The sequence below is a fragment of the Manis pentadactyla genome, chromosome 2 (genome assembly GCF_030020395.1).
Source record: "Manis pentadactyla isolate mManPen7 chromosome 2, mManPen7.hap1, whole genome shotgun sequence".
Lineage (NCBI taxonomy): Eukaryota > Metazoa > Chordata > Mammalia > Pholidota > Manidae > Manis > Manis pentadactyla.
This window is the reverse complement of record NC_080020.1, coordinates 46,119,393-46,132,057: the sequence shown is the minus strand read 5'-3', so window position 1 is coordinate 46,132,057 and position 12,665 is coordinate 46,119,393. Positions and strand designations below refer to the sequence as shown.

General features: G+C 50.2%; 1 protein-coding gene across 2 annotated transcripts in view; it reads right to left on the bottom strand.

Annotated features, from left to right (window-relative positions):
- Nucleotides 1-10,447, bottom strand: part of ERGIC1 (endoplasmic reticulum-golgi intermediate compartment 1) — a 102,445-nt gene extending 91,998 nt beyond the window's left edge. Inside the window, exon 1 of one of the 2 annotated variants that reach the window (XM_036884750.2) lies at nt 10,282-10,447. In XM_036884750.2, the coding sequence (XP_036740645.1) occupies nt 10,282-10,301 (20 nt within the window). In that variant the 5' untranslated portion in view covers nt 10,302-10,447. The remainder of the gene's footprint in view (nt 1-10,281) is intronic. The other variant, XM_036884748.2, reaches the window with a different exon arrangement.
- Nucleotides 10,448-12,665: the final 2,218 nt, after the last annotated feature.

Sequence of the window (12,665 nt, the reverse complement as noted above, 5' to 3'; positions counted from 1 at the left end):
ATGCAACATGGGATCTCGACTGGATTTTGCAGCAGTAGAAGGAAATCAGTGGAAAACAGGTGAAATCCCTGTAAGGCCTGGAGTTCAGTTAATTAACAATAATATGCCAAATGTCAGTTTCTTAGCTGTGACATTTGTGGTACTGTTATGGTGCAAACCATGAGGAAAACTGAATGGGAGGACATCTGTACTATCTTTACCACTTTTCTGTAAATTTGAATTATTCCAAAATTACATGTGTATTTAATTCAAAGAGAAAGAGAGTGAGAGAAACAAAGTGCCAGAACTCAAACATAAGTCCATGAGATTGGAGGTACAGGAGTAGTCTGTTAGGCCCAGGGCTCTATCTCCAGCTTCTAGAACAGTGCTGGCACACAGTAGGCCCTCAATGAAAATGTTCAGTCAACAAATGCCTCCACCACCACAGCCCACTCCTGGCCTGTGAAACCAACCAGAGAAAGTGCAGGATGACCAACCCAACTGGCTCCCCACAGAAAGGGCTGCACCCCTCTGCTGGATCCCCAGCAGGAGCTCACAGGAGATAATCTCTTCCCCACAAATGCCCAGGGTGACAGAAATGGTCACCCAGGTCACCTCCTCTCCGGAGGCCCCCCACAGCTTCCATGGCAACAAACTATAAACACAACTAAGTAGACAGCAGCTGACACTGAGGGTGTCTGTGGAGTGGCCCCAAGATAATCAAGATAACACTTGCCTCTGGAGCACACAGTGAGGTCAAGAAAGCCAGCTCTGGCATCACAGACGAGTGCCTGGGTCAGCCATGTCACCTGTGGTTCATGTGACCGTGGCCAACTCTTGTCCCTTCTCTGTGCCCAGCATCCTCCTTAGGCAAATGAGAATAATAACTGGTTCCCACCCAACATGAGGATGAACTGGGGGAGAGTCCAAGGAAGGCCTTTGGCCTGGCTCTCGATGAATGGGGACTACTGTGGGCACTGTTTTGTCGTGGCACAGCCCTGTGCCATGGAGAGTCACTTGGAAGAGACAACCTGGAGACTGAAGGTATTAAAGGATCTGGAGCCAGGGAGTGTCACTCAAATCGATCCTGGCCAGCTCTCGGACTGCTGAAGAGGAAAGTCTGGTCCAGTGACAGAGCTGACTTCCCGGCTGCACCCCAGCACCATCCCAAGGAGGGAAGCCCCGGCTGTCAGGCCTGGAGCAATCATGCCCCAGGCTGCCTCTGCCCAAACCCACTGCCTCGGCTCTGAGACTGTGCCCAGCAGGCCGCCTCCCAAGAGCCCAGGAGCTCGGCCCCACGTCCTTCCCATCTAGCCAGCATGGGCTGGTCACACGGATATGTGTGACACACAGGCCACACGCCACCAGGGACAGGCCACAGTCAGCCCTCAGAAGGCTTTGTTCGTCCCAGCATGACGTTCAACATAAAACTGGTAGTGATTACTAACCATTTTCACACAGTTTACAAGATTTTCATCATTTCCTGAAATATCGGGGAATCTGTGAGGCAAAAAGCCACAAAGCTGCCCCAGCTCAAGGGGGAGTCACTCTCCGGTGGGCCAAAGCCTGCAACAAATGGTCCACCGAGGTGCCTGCCTGGACCCTGGGGGCTTCTGGGTGTGTGACTGACTGACTGACCATCTTCTCTCGCACCATAGATTAATGCCTTGGGGTCACTGTGTAGTACTGCTTAAAGAGGGGAGTCCAGCTCTGGGTCAAATTACCCCACGTGGTCTCATGTGAGTGTGTCACTGGCCCTGCATCCCCAGGGGTGCTGGTTTTACCATGTTCACCAAATGACCCTCTGCTGAGGTCTACTGGGCTTGGCGAGGAGCACAGGAGATGCTGCCAGGTAAGTCCAGGAGGAAGGAAACGTATCCTGCTCTTTAAGCACATTGCCTCACATTTCACATGAGCTCATCTCAGCTTTGCCAGTCCCTGCAAGGAAAGTATGAGCACCTCAATCTGCAAATGAGGAAAACCAAGTGTCTTGGCCAGGGTCCCACAGCTAGTAAACGTGGAGAAGGGATTTGAATCCAGATAATCTGCCAAAGGAGTGCGATGTGAGAGTCTCCAGGGGAAAACACTGAAGGCTGCCCTCCGAGGGATGCACAGGGTAGAACATTCTGGAAAGGTGGCCAGGGTCAGCACCCCCACATAGCACTTTCCCTGAAGATGTGGAGAGACCTCCTCCTGTTATGAAGGTGCTCCTGGACACAGCAAAATGTCAAGACAGGCCAAATATCACCAGGGGGCCCCAAAGTTCTCAAGGTACATTCTATATGTAAGTGGCTCCTGGTGTGAAAGTGAGAGAGAAGAGTGGAGAAGACCTAGTAGCGAATCATAAAAACTGACAATGGCAAGACCAGGGTGAAGTACTCTGGCTCTGGAATCACAGACCCAAGTTCAAGTTGCAGTCCTATACTTCTTCAGCTGTGTTGCCTTGGGCCAGTCATTTTCATCTCGGAACCTTGGTTTCCTGTTTTAAAACGGAATTAATAAAAGACAAAGAGTGAAATGGCAACCTTTTCACCAGGAGAGAATAATTGCAAACACATACATCTGAAAAGGAATTCATATCTAAAACATGAAACTCCTTCAACTCCATAGCAGAACACAAACCAAAAACAAATAACCCAATTAAAAACTGGGCAAAGCACTGGTGAACAGTGACTGCACTGGGGTATGTGTGGGGACTTGATAATATGGGTCAATGTAGTAACCACATTGTTTTTTCATGTGAAACCTTCATAAGAGTGTATATCAATAATACCTTAATAAAAAATTTAAAAAAAAAAACTGGGCAAAGGACTTGAATAGACATTTCTCCAAAGAAGATGTACAAATGGCCAACAGATGTGTGAAGAGATGCTCAGCATCGCTAACCATCAGGGAACTGCAAGTCAAAACTTCAATGAGGTGTCACCTCATGCCTGTCAGCATGGCCATTATCAAAATAAACAAAAGGTGACTGTGGTGAAATTGGAACCCTTGTGCACTGTTGGTAGGGAGTTAAATGGTGCAGCCACTATGGAAACAGTATAGAGGTTCCTCAAGAAATTAAAAATAGAAATATATCATCCAGGAATCCCATGAAAGGGTATTTATCCAAAAAATTGAAATCAGGATCTTGATGAGATATCTGCACCCCTATGTTTATGGCAGCATTATATCACAAGAGCCAGGATACAGAAACCACCTAAGTGTCCACAGACAGAGAAGTGGATAAAGAAAATGTGGTGTATGCATACAGCCTTAAAAAGGGAATTCTTGCTGTGTGCACCAACATGGATAAACCTGGAGGACATTATGCTAAGTGAAATAAACCAGTCAAGGACAAATATACATGAAATCCACTTCCACGAGGTGCCTAAAATGGTCAAACTCCTAGAAGCAGAGAGAAGAACTGTGGGAGCCCCTGGGGAGCAGGGGGGAAGTGGGGACGTACTAATCAATGGGTACAAAGTTTCAGTTACACAAGGTAAGTGCTAAAGTTCTGCTGTGCCACATTGTGCCCATAGTCAACAACACTGTATCACGACGCACTTAATGATCTATGAAGAAGGTAGTAGACCTCATCTGAAATGTTCTTACCCAGTTTTTAAAAACTGAATTATGAGTGGGACTACACAGTGATAGCATGAGAATTTCTGGGGGTGATGGAGCTGTTCTGTGTCTTATGGGGGTGGTCACATATAATGTCTTGAACTTCATAGTAGAATGCACCAAAAAAAGTCAATGTTACTGTATATTAATTTGGAAAACAAAGAAAATAAATGATTAATAATTGTATCTATCTCATGGGGCAAGTGTGACTTTTAAGTACAATGACAGTCCTAGCACAGTATTCAACAAAGCACAAGCTGAGGAGCCCTCTGGCATTGCCAACACGATGAGCTGTGCCTCCTTCCCTCCTCCAGAGAGTCAAGCCCCAGACCGGAAGGCGAGAGACAGAAGCTACGACTTTGCGGGGCTGCTGCAACACCAGCAGCCAAGGTTTCAGGGGCTGTGACTATACTGAGCAGGCCTCTCATCTCAAATAGGGTGTCCACCTTTTGGATAAACAAAACATTTCAAACGCATCTTGCTCCCTGACCAGCGGCACTGCCGGCAGATTCTAGGAGGAAGGCATTTGCTGGGGAGGATTATGCTGAGAGGTGTGTGCCAGTCCCCAGGGGCCCCCTGATGCACCAACTGTGTGACCCAGGATTTCTGAGGGTCGATTTCCCTGGACATAGAATGGGAATATTAACATCCCCTCAGAGGGGGACAAGGTCTGTAAAGCACCCTACATATCCCCTAGCTCTTGGCAGTACAGAGAATCTTAAGTTCCTCCTGCCTCTCCCAATAGTCAAGACTTTTAAAAGAGAATACACAGTAGTGGTGGTTTTTTCCTGTCTGTACTGTTCCTGCATGTATAACCTATGTAATTAAGTTAACAGACCTAAATGTTAAAGCTGACAATAGGCAATTAGGTTAATTACCAACTTCCTTAGAGGATCAATTAGGGCTGTGTTTCCCAAACTGTATTATGAGAAATGGTACTGGACGCCCTATAAGCAACAGCGTGGCTTAGACAATACATTCAGCAAAAGCTGGGCTGAACCAAGTGACTCAGGTTCTCTTGGTGCAGGACTTCTCAGAGGCTTTAGCGTGTTACCCACATGTTTTAATCTCAAAGCAGGGGACACAGTACGGAAGAGCACAGAGATGCTAGTCAAGTCAACCACACACAGCAGGGCTTTGTCACCTTACTGTACATCCAAATCACCTGGGGGTCTTGTTGCCCTTACAGATTTAGATACAGGGTGGGCACTGAGACTCTGCATTTCCAACAGGCTTCTGGGTAATGCTGAAGCTGCTGGTCTGGGGACCAAGCTTTAAAGAGCAAGGATATCAATGGAAAGGTAAGACCACCCTCCTGACCCTTATCAATTACTTTACTGGTGAGGAGCAGGCCCCAGGCAGGGCATGCGGTTGCCTAAGATTATGCAGGACTGATATGTGGGACCAGACTTCGCTCCTCAGCCTCCACTCCAAGTACCTATTCCACCATCTGGACGCCCTGGAACTCTTGGCCCTGCTTGCTTTGTTCTCTGGATTTAGAGCAATCTTCTCAGTTTTAGTTGTACACTGGAATCATCGAGGGCCTTTAAAAAATACTGATGCCTCCCCCACACCCTCCCAGACCCGATTTATTGGGTCTAGGGTGCAGCCTGAGTCTGGGGATTTTTAAAACTCCTCTAATGATTCTCATGGACAGCCAGAGCTGAGGTTCACTGATGTAGAGGTAGCAAGTAAGCCTCACCCCAAATGCCCTCCTCACACCCTGCCTGCCTCTCCAATGCCTGATGAAAACCACCCAACAGCAACTCCAAAATGAAATATGAAAGGATTACCAGATGGGAAATGGAACTTAATGAGGCCGCACCTGGCTGAAGCACTGTCTCAAGATATGATGTCACGGTCAGGAACCCAAACTGCCTTAGGAGGAGAGATTTTCCAACTCATTCCATGTCCAGATGAGCAGGTAAACATATGTCCTACATGCTAAAGCCCCAGTGGCCAAAGTGGGAAAACCTGGGCCGTGCAGAGTGAGGTGCTCTCAGTTGGTGCGAGACTCTAGTGGTTGTCTTTTAAAGACAATTTCAGAATCAGATGTCAGACTGCATGAGGCTAGTAAAAAAAAAATTTTAAAAAGTTGATGACTTTAAGCTTCTTAATGAGCACTGCTGGGAAAGGATTAGAGAAAGTCAATTAATCCAATTAGGGGAGGTTTCACTTCTCCCTGAACTTGAATGGAAGGGGGAAAGCTTCAGCAAGGAGCCTACAGGATACAAGCACGGCTCTGGAGCCTGCTGGCAGATTTCCAACCCCAGCGCTTTCCACTGACCTGACATGTTCCTTCACTCCACTGCACCTCAGCCGGCTTATCTGTGCAGGGGGTTAACAGTGTCTGCCTTGTACGGTTATTGGGGGATTAAATGAATGGATATATGTAAGATCCTTACAATAGCATCAGGCACAAGTACTGGATAAATGCAAAACACTGGCTTCATTTTCATATCATATCCTCTGGTCTAATCTTTATTTCCCTTCTGCTCTGATTTTTAAGTCTTTATAATTTTTAAAACTTGCGAAGTATGTGTTTTTGTCACTCCCCCAAGGTCTTCGTAGAATGAAGCAGGGTCGAAGCAGAGGCACTCATGTTAGCTACTATCTGCTGAATGTTAACTCTGTGCTCAGAGTCCCCCAGGGTGGCTGGGGCTTAGCTTGGTATAGGGAGAGAGGGAGCTACCAGGGCCTGCAGGGGTCCCCTTGGGGAAGGCCACACAGGAAGCTAAGGAATTCAACTTGATCCTCAGAGCAAGGGCCCTGCTTGTGGGCTGAAACCAGGACATGGAAAAATCAGGTCAACTTTGGGAAGCTCACTCCGTTCTCCTGAGGGGGCCTGGGGTCTCCTGGAGGGCGAGAGCCCTGTGGCAAGGCCAGAGTGAGGGGGGCAGAAGCCAAACCAAGGCACAGCTGCAGAGCCAGCGTCACGGGCGTGTGACTTGTGGGGTCACACAGGGCCGCATGCTCAGGGGGGTCCGTGCTTAGCTTAACGCTCTGCTGCCACCATCCTGAAATTCATATACTTTTCCAATGACGGGTTCTGCATTTTCATGTTGCACTAAACCCCACAAAATTATGTAGCCAGCCCTACCTTGCAGAGCCATCTCACTTACCCTACCATCCACCCTACCACGTGAGCCAGTGAAGGTTACCACCCCTCTTCAAAATGAAGAAACAGAGACTCCACAAAGGTAAGTCAACTGTCCCAGGGTGCAGCTGGTCAATGGCAGGGTAGCAGCTCAGCCCAGGTCTTGGGGTTTGAACTTGGGGGCCGCCATCTTCTGCCTTCTTGAAAGTAGTGCTCGGGCTCCCATGGGCCTGGGCTGCAGGAACTGCTCCCCCTTCACCTACTGCAAGCTGAGCGAGAGGGAGCAGGTGCTACTGACCCCTGCCAACCGGAACCGGGTACGGTTAGGGCCAACGCCCACGGATCTGGGTCACAAGGCCAGTTCCCCAACTGCACACCAGCGATTAATGAAACAATTCAACAGGAGCAAAGCAAACATAAGTGCTCTTTGAAGGCCCAGGGGCCCTTCTCTGCATGATGCCTCCTCCACGCCCCCAACAATTTAGAGAGAGCAAATTCAAAGAAGGAAGGGGGGGAATTCTCCATCAAGAGTCAAAAATCTGCCCAGCGAAGGAAGAATTGGCATACCAAATCACACCATGAACTCCGGCTACCTCAACAGACTCTGGGAGGCATTTTTAAGGGGGAAGTTTTAGGCGCTGGAGTTACACTACTGAATAAAACAGATAAAACCTTTGCCCTAGGGAGCTCAAGTTTTAGTGTGAGGGAGAAAGAGAGCAAACATAATAATTAAGTGAATTACATAGTGTAAGGAAATACAAGTGCTTTAGTGAAATAACACAAATAATGAAAATAGTGGCCAAGATTTATGGGGTGCTTACTCTGTCTAAATATTTTACACACACTGACTCATTTAATCCTCTCACCAATGGGTACTGCCATCCCCATTTCACAGAGAGGAAAACACACAGGAGGTAAGCCACACAAGGTCCCACAAGCAATAAGAAAGCAAGAAATGTTGTTAAGAAAGGGCAAGAGATGGCGATTTCCCCCCACTCCTGATTTTGTTTTGTTCTAAAGAGAGCATTTTGATTTGTTTAAAGAGAGGTTTTCTCCCAAGCCTCAGACTGCAGGAGGGGTCCAATCACAGTATACCCTCTTCACTGCCCCATGGTTCCTAAGAGATCTGAAAGGGTGTGGGACCCTCTGAGCCCCTCCAGTTTTATCCCAGAGCTAAAGCTTTGGAGCTAACAGCCCAAGTTCAAATCCCAGCTCCACCAGCTCACCAATATACAGCTTGGGCAAACAGTTTCCACTCAGCAATCTCCCTTCCTTTTGATTTAAAATGATTGTAACTCCCTCTCACAGGTGACAAGGGAGCAGAGGTCAAGTGTGTGCCCCACAGTACCTGTACCATGGTGGATCCCCCTGCATTTGGGTCATGCATGCCCCAACTCCTGGGACTCCACCACAGTGCCCTCCTTCCTTCTCTCCAGAGCCAAGGGCAGGCCCACGTCACCCAGCTCTGCACCATGGGGCACGTGGCAGAGGGCAGCACAGCAAATAATGAATGAACACCCGAAGAGGAAGGTGTGGGGGGCAGTGGAACCTTCTTTAGTCCCTGAGCCTTGGAGTTAACAGATCTTAAAAAGTTACTAGGCTTGTGCAGGTTACTAGGCACAAATAGCTCATTTTCCAAAGGGCAAATGCAAAGTGGTGAATCTATTCTCACCATTCTGTGGTGAGCTCCAGCCCTTAGGGAAATTCATTAAAACACCTTATGTTGGGAACCCGTAGTACCTGGACACTCTAAACCTTCAACTCAAAGGGCACCAGGTCAGGAGCTGTGTGTGACTCAAGACCGTAGCCCACCCTTCAGTATAGCTCCCATGAGAACCAGGGATGTCCTTCGGCCATGGAGCCTCAACTTCTTCTTAAGATGGGGGTTTAGGTGCAGTGAAGGGTTTAAATGACCAAACGCCGTGGTTTCCCTAACAAGGCCAAAATCACCAGAACCTACTGAATCACGTGGGGACAGAGGGGAGGCGCAGGAATCTTTCTTTATGATTAGCCTGAGTGAGGGGACACTTTGTGGAAACAGGAATCAATGTGCCAACCACAACTCACATGGCCTGGATGTTAACTGTCAGTTCAAGGCAAGAACTGCTCCTGAATCCCATCAAAGAGACTTTCCTTGTTCAAAACTGCCCTGGGTCTGCAACCATTTGTCTGAGACCCTGGTGTCAGCCTCAGGGCTGCATGGATGGGGCAGGGTGTCAGATGTTTGCTAGATGGCATTGGTACCCAAGACAGGCTGGAGTACCACGTCAGCCATGCAAGAGGACCAGGGCCAATATCCTCTCCAGGCCTACCCCTCACCATGCCCACGTGGGGGTCACTGCCAGGCTTTCTTCCTGGGAAGGCTGTCACTTTAGCCTGACTTATACACACCTGTAGGGAGGAAAGCAGGCAGGGAGTGAGGGCTTGCTCCTGTGAGGTAGGCACCAGAATCCCTATTTTTTGGATGAGGAAATGGCCTCATGGAGAAGCTCCTCAGTACTAACATCCTACTTCTGAGCTCTATAACCTACCAGGCTCTGGGTTAATCACTTCTCATGCACTCAGGCCTCATGGGTGAGGACCTTATTTTTAGCCCCAATCTGCAGGTGGTGAAACTCAGAGACACTGAGGAGAAGACTCAGACATTTGCTCAGGTCATGCAGCTGAGCACCTAAAGGGAGGTCTGAACACTGAGCCTTTGCCCCTAACTTCTAGCATATACTGCTCAGTAAGGGGCAGAACCAGGATTCTAAACCAGCTGGTCCCATGCTAAAGCCCTACTATTTTCCTGGCCAGGCACCCACAGTGTGGCTGCCTCAGGCCAGGGCATCCCCTGGGGCTCAAGGGAAACTCTTGTGAAGACCCCTTTCTGGGCAGACTTCGAGCACAACATTGACTACAAGGCAGCTGGACCCCACAAAGGACCCATTGTGGTGACTGCAGAAAGCCAAGGCCAGATGAGGATGAGCCCTCTGTGGAGCCCTGCCCAAATTCCTGGTCTCCTGCCCTACCCATGGTGCCCCCAAACCCAAAGAACAGGGCCTGGACTGGCAAACGAACAGGCCTCCTGTTCTTCCTGGGCTAGAGCAGCCTCAGCCTATGGAAACCTAAAACCATCCAGCTGCTAGGAGGCAGGATGGGGCTGCAGACCCCTGTGGGTCCCTGGGGACTCACTGGAGGTGCCTGGACGCACCTGTCAGCAGGGACGGGGTCCACAAAAGGAGGCTCTGTGGAAGGCCGAAGGATGACTTGTTTGCTCCCATCTGGGAGAAGGAGTTAATGCTTCCCAGTATGGAGGCTGTAGGATGAGGGTTTGCAAGATGTTAAGAGCAGGCTGGGGAGAGGGCTCGCTGGAGGGAAGGGGTGGGACGGCCCGGGAGGTGGGTGACTTTGCCACCAGCTGCACGAAGGGGCCCTGCATTGCTCTGGCCAGCTGTGTGTGCAGCAGGAGACCGACCGGGGTCCCCAGGGACCTGCCGAGGCATGCACAGGGCGGGGGGTACCGCTTCTGCGTGCCTGGTTGGAGGGGTCCGCGATGCGTCCGTTTACTCCCTGTGCCCACAGAGGGAGTTCCCCGTGGCCTGGGTCTCCACACTCACCTCCTGAAGTCAAAGGGCATCGTGCCGCCGCCGCTGGGGGTGGGACCGCTGCAGGCCAGGTGGGCCGCGGCGCCGCGTGGGTCCCAGCCCGCTGCCAACGCCTCCACAGCCCCCGCCGGCCGTCCCCAGACACCCGCCGCTAGCCTCCCGCCGCCGGGAAGTGACGCTCCACGCAGCCCATTGGGCGCCGGCCGCCGCCCCCGGCCGCCCCTTCCGCCGCCCGGTTAAAGGGGCCCGCGGGCCAGGAGGGGGAGGGGAGGGCCTTTAGGGGTTCAGGCCCTTGGAGGCGAAGCGAGTCCCCCATTATGCATTCGTTCCTTCCAAGTCCCCCACTGTGTTTTCCTGTACTCTCCGTGTGGCCTCGGGCAAATCTCAGAGCCTCCGTTTTTTCATTTGTAAAACAGTTTATTTGAGTTGTGAAGATGAGGTGAAATGGCCCAGAGCTGGGCGGTGCACAGCACGTAGCTCTGAGTAACGGCCTGACGCTGGGCGGGAAGGGAGGAGGTCGGGCAGCCCTAGATTTGTAAAGGAGACCCACCAATCCCTGCCTGTGGGCCTCTGGGAAAGGCAGTTGGCTTTTCCCCAACCCCCCACCCCCGCCCTTTCCACTCTGCACAAAGAAGACTATGACAATTACTTGAGGGACTTTTACCTGAGCATCAAATGGGAGAGTTCGCAGACTGGCTTAGTGCAGTGCCTGGCCCTAGTAATGGCTGTCTCCTGAAGCTATTGTGGTTGGCCTGGTAGCTGTCTGTGTTTCCATGTTTCACCTGTGGTTCATTTCAGTGATAGTTATTGAGAGCTGGTCCCAAGCCAGGTCCACCCAGGCCATGCTGGCTGTCTCAGAGGTGACTGATGACTGCTCTGTGACTTGGCCCAAGGCAGACCTCTAGGAGCCTCAGTTACCTGCTGTGAAACTCACAAGCAATTTCCCTCAGGATTGGTGAATTACAGAGATGGTAGTTGAGGTAACACAGACCCATACACAGGAAACGCATTGTGAACTTCCCTTGAGGGATCTGTCACTGGCTCCACCTCCAAAGTTGTGGTGACACAGGGCTTGAAACATCCCCAGGAGAGGAAAGTGGGGGCTCAAGTTCTGAAAGCAAATCCAGAGAGCAATTTCCTCTTCTATAAATAGAAGGAAATCACCATACCTGTTCCTCTGGGAGGATTCAGAACGCACAGTGATAGCACTGGGTCTGGTGTGGGGGTGGCAAGCCAAAAGCTTCCCCCGAAGCATACATCATGGCTTGACCTACCTCTCCCTCCCTCTGACCAACAGCATTCCCTTTTCATTCATTCATTCAAGTGGCCTGGCCCTTTGAGGCTAGGGAAGGAAATCTGAGCTTGAACTAGAACCCAGGGGCAGCAGGGAAGGCGAAGGGGCCTTGAGTGGTCCGCCACTGGGCCCAACCACTCTTTACTGGCCCTGTGTGGGAGGGCCATGCACTGGAAGTCATGACCACATGTTCTCCCTCCTCAAAATGTGGTCCACAGTCTGTGATGGTGGTCCACAGGCCAGCTGCTTGGCCATCATGGAGCAGATTCTGGGCTCCATTCCAGACCTATCTAATCTAGTGAGTGTTTAGCATAGCATCCTAAGAGATTTGTTGGCACATTTAAGTTTGAGAGGCACTGCTGTAAAGGATCTTGCTCCCAGAGAGAGGGTGCTGGGGAATGGAGGTTGGGGAGGGAGATTTTGCATCTGTTCTTCCTTTGGTATGGAGCACTTCCGTCTATCTCTGGCCCTGCTGTGGTAGAGAATGCACATGTCTCCCAGTAGCCATTCTCCCTTTCTCCATAACTGTGGACTATGTGAAAAGAGCCCAGACTCTGGAGCCAAACTATATGGGTTCATCTTCCAACTTATCCACTTCCTAACCTATTTCACCTCTGTACCTCAGTTTCCTCAGCTGTAAAATAGGGGCAATAAGAGTACCTTTCTCAAAGATCTGTTATGAGGATGAAAAGTGTTGCTCTATGTCATGGACTTAGGACAGTGATGAGCACAGTAAATATAAGATAGAGTGGGCTATCGTTGCTATTTTTGTATGGTGATGGAGCTCCCAATTTGTCGCTGGGCCTATGGATGTTCAGAATGAAAGCTACATTTCCCAGCTTCCTTTGTAGCTAGGTGTGGCCGTGTGACTAAATTCTGTCCATTGAGATGTTAAGAGGCAGCTTCAGGGACAGTTGATGTATATTACCCTCTGTGTCCCTTACTCCATCTGGCTGCCCAGAATTTGAATGTCAGCATCCTGAACCATATAGGGAGGACTACACAGAGCAGAGCAACAAGATAGAAGGAGACTGGGTCTCTGTCACTGAGTGGCACAGTACCTGTCCTCAGACACCTATGCAGACCTCTCAGTAAGACAGAA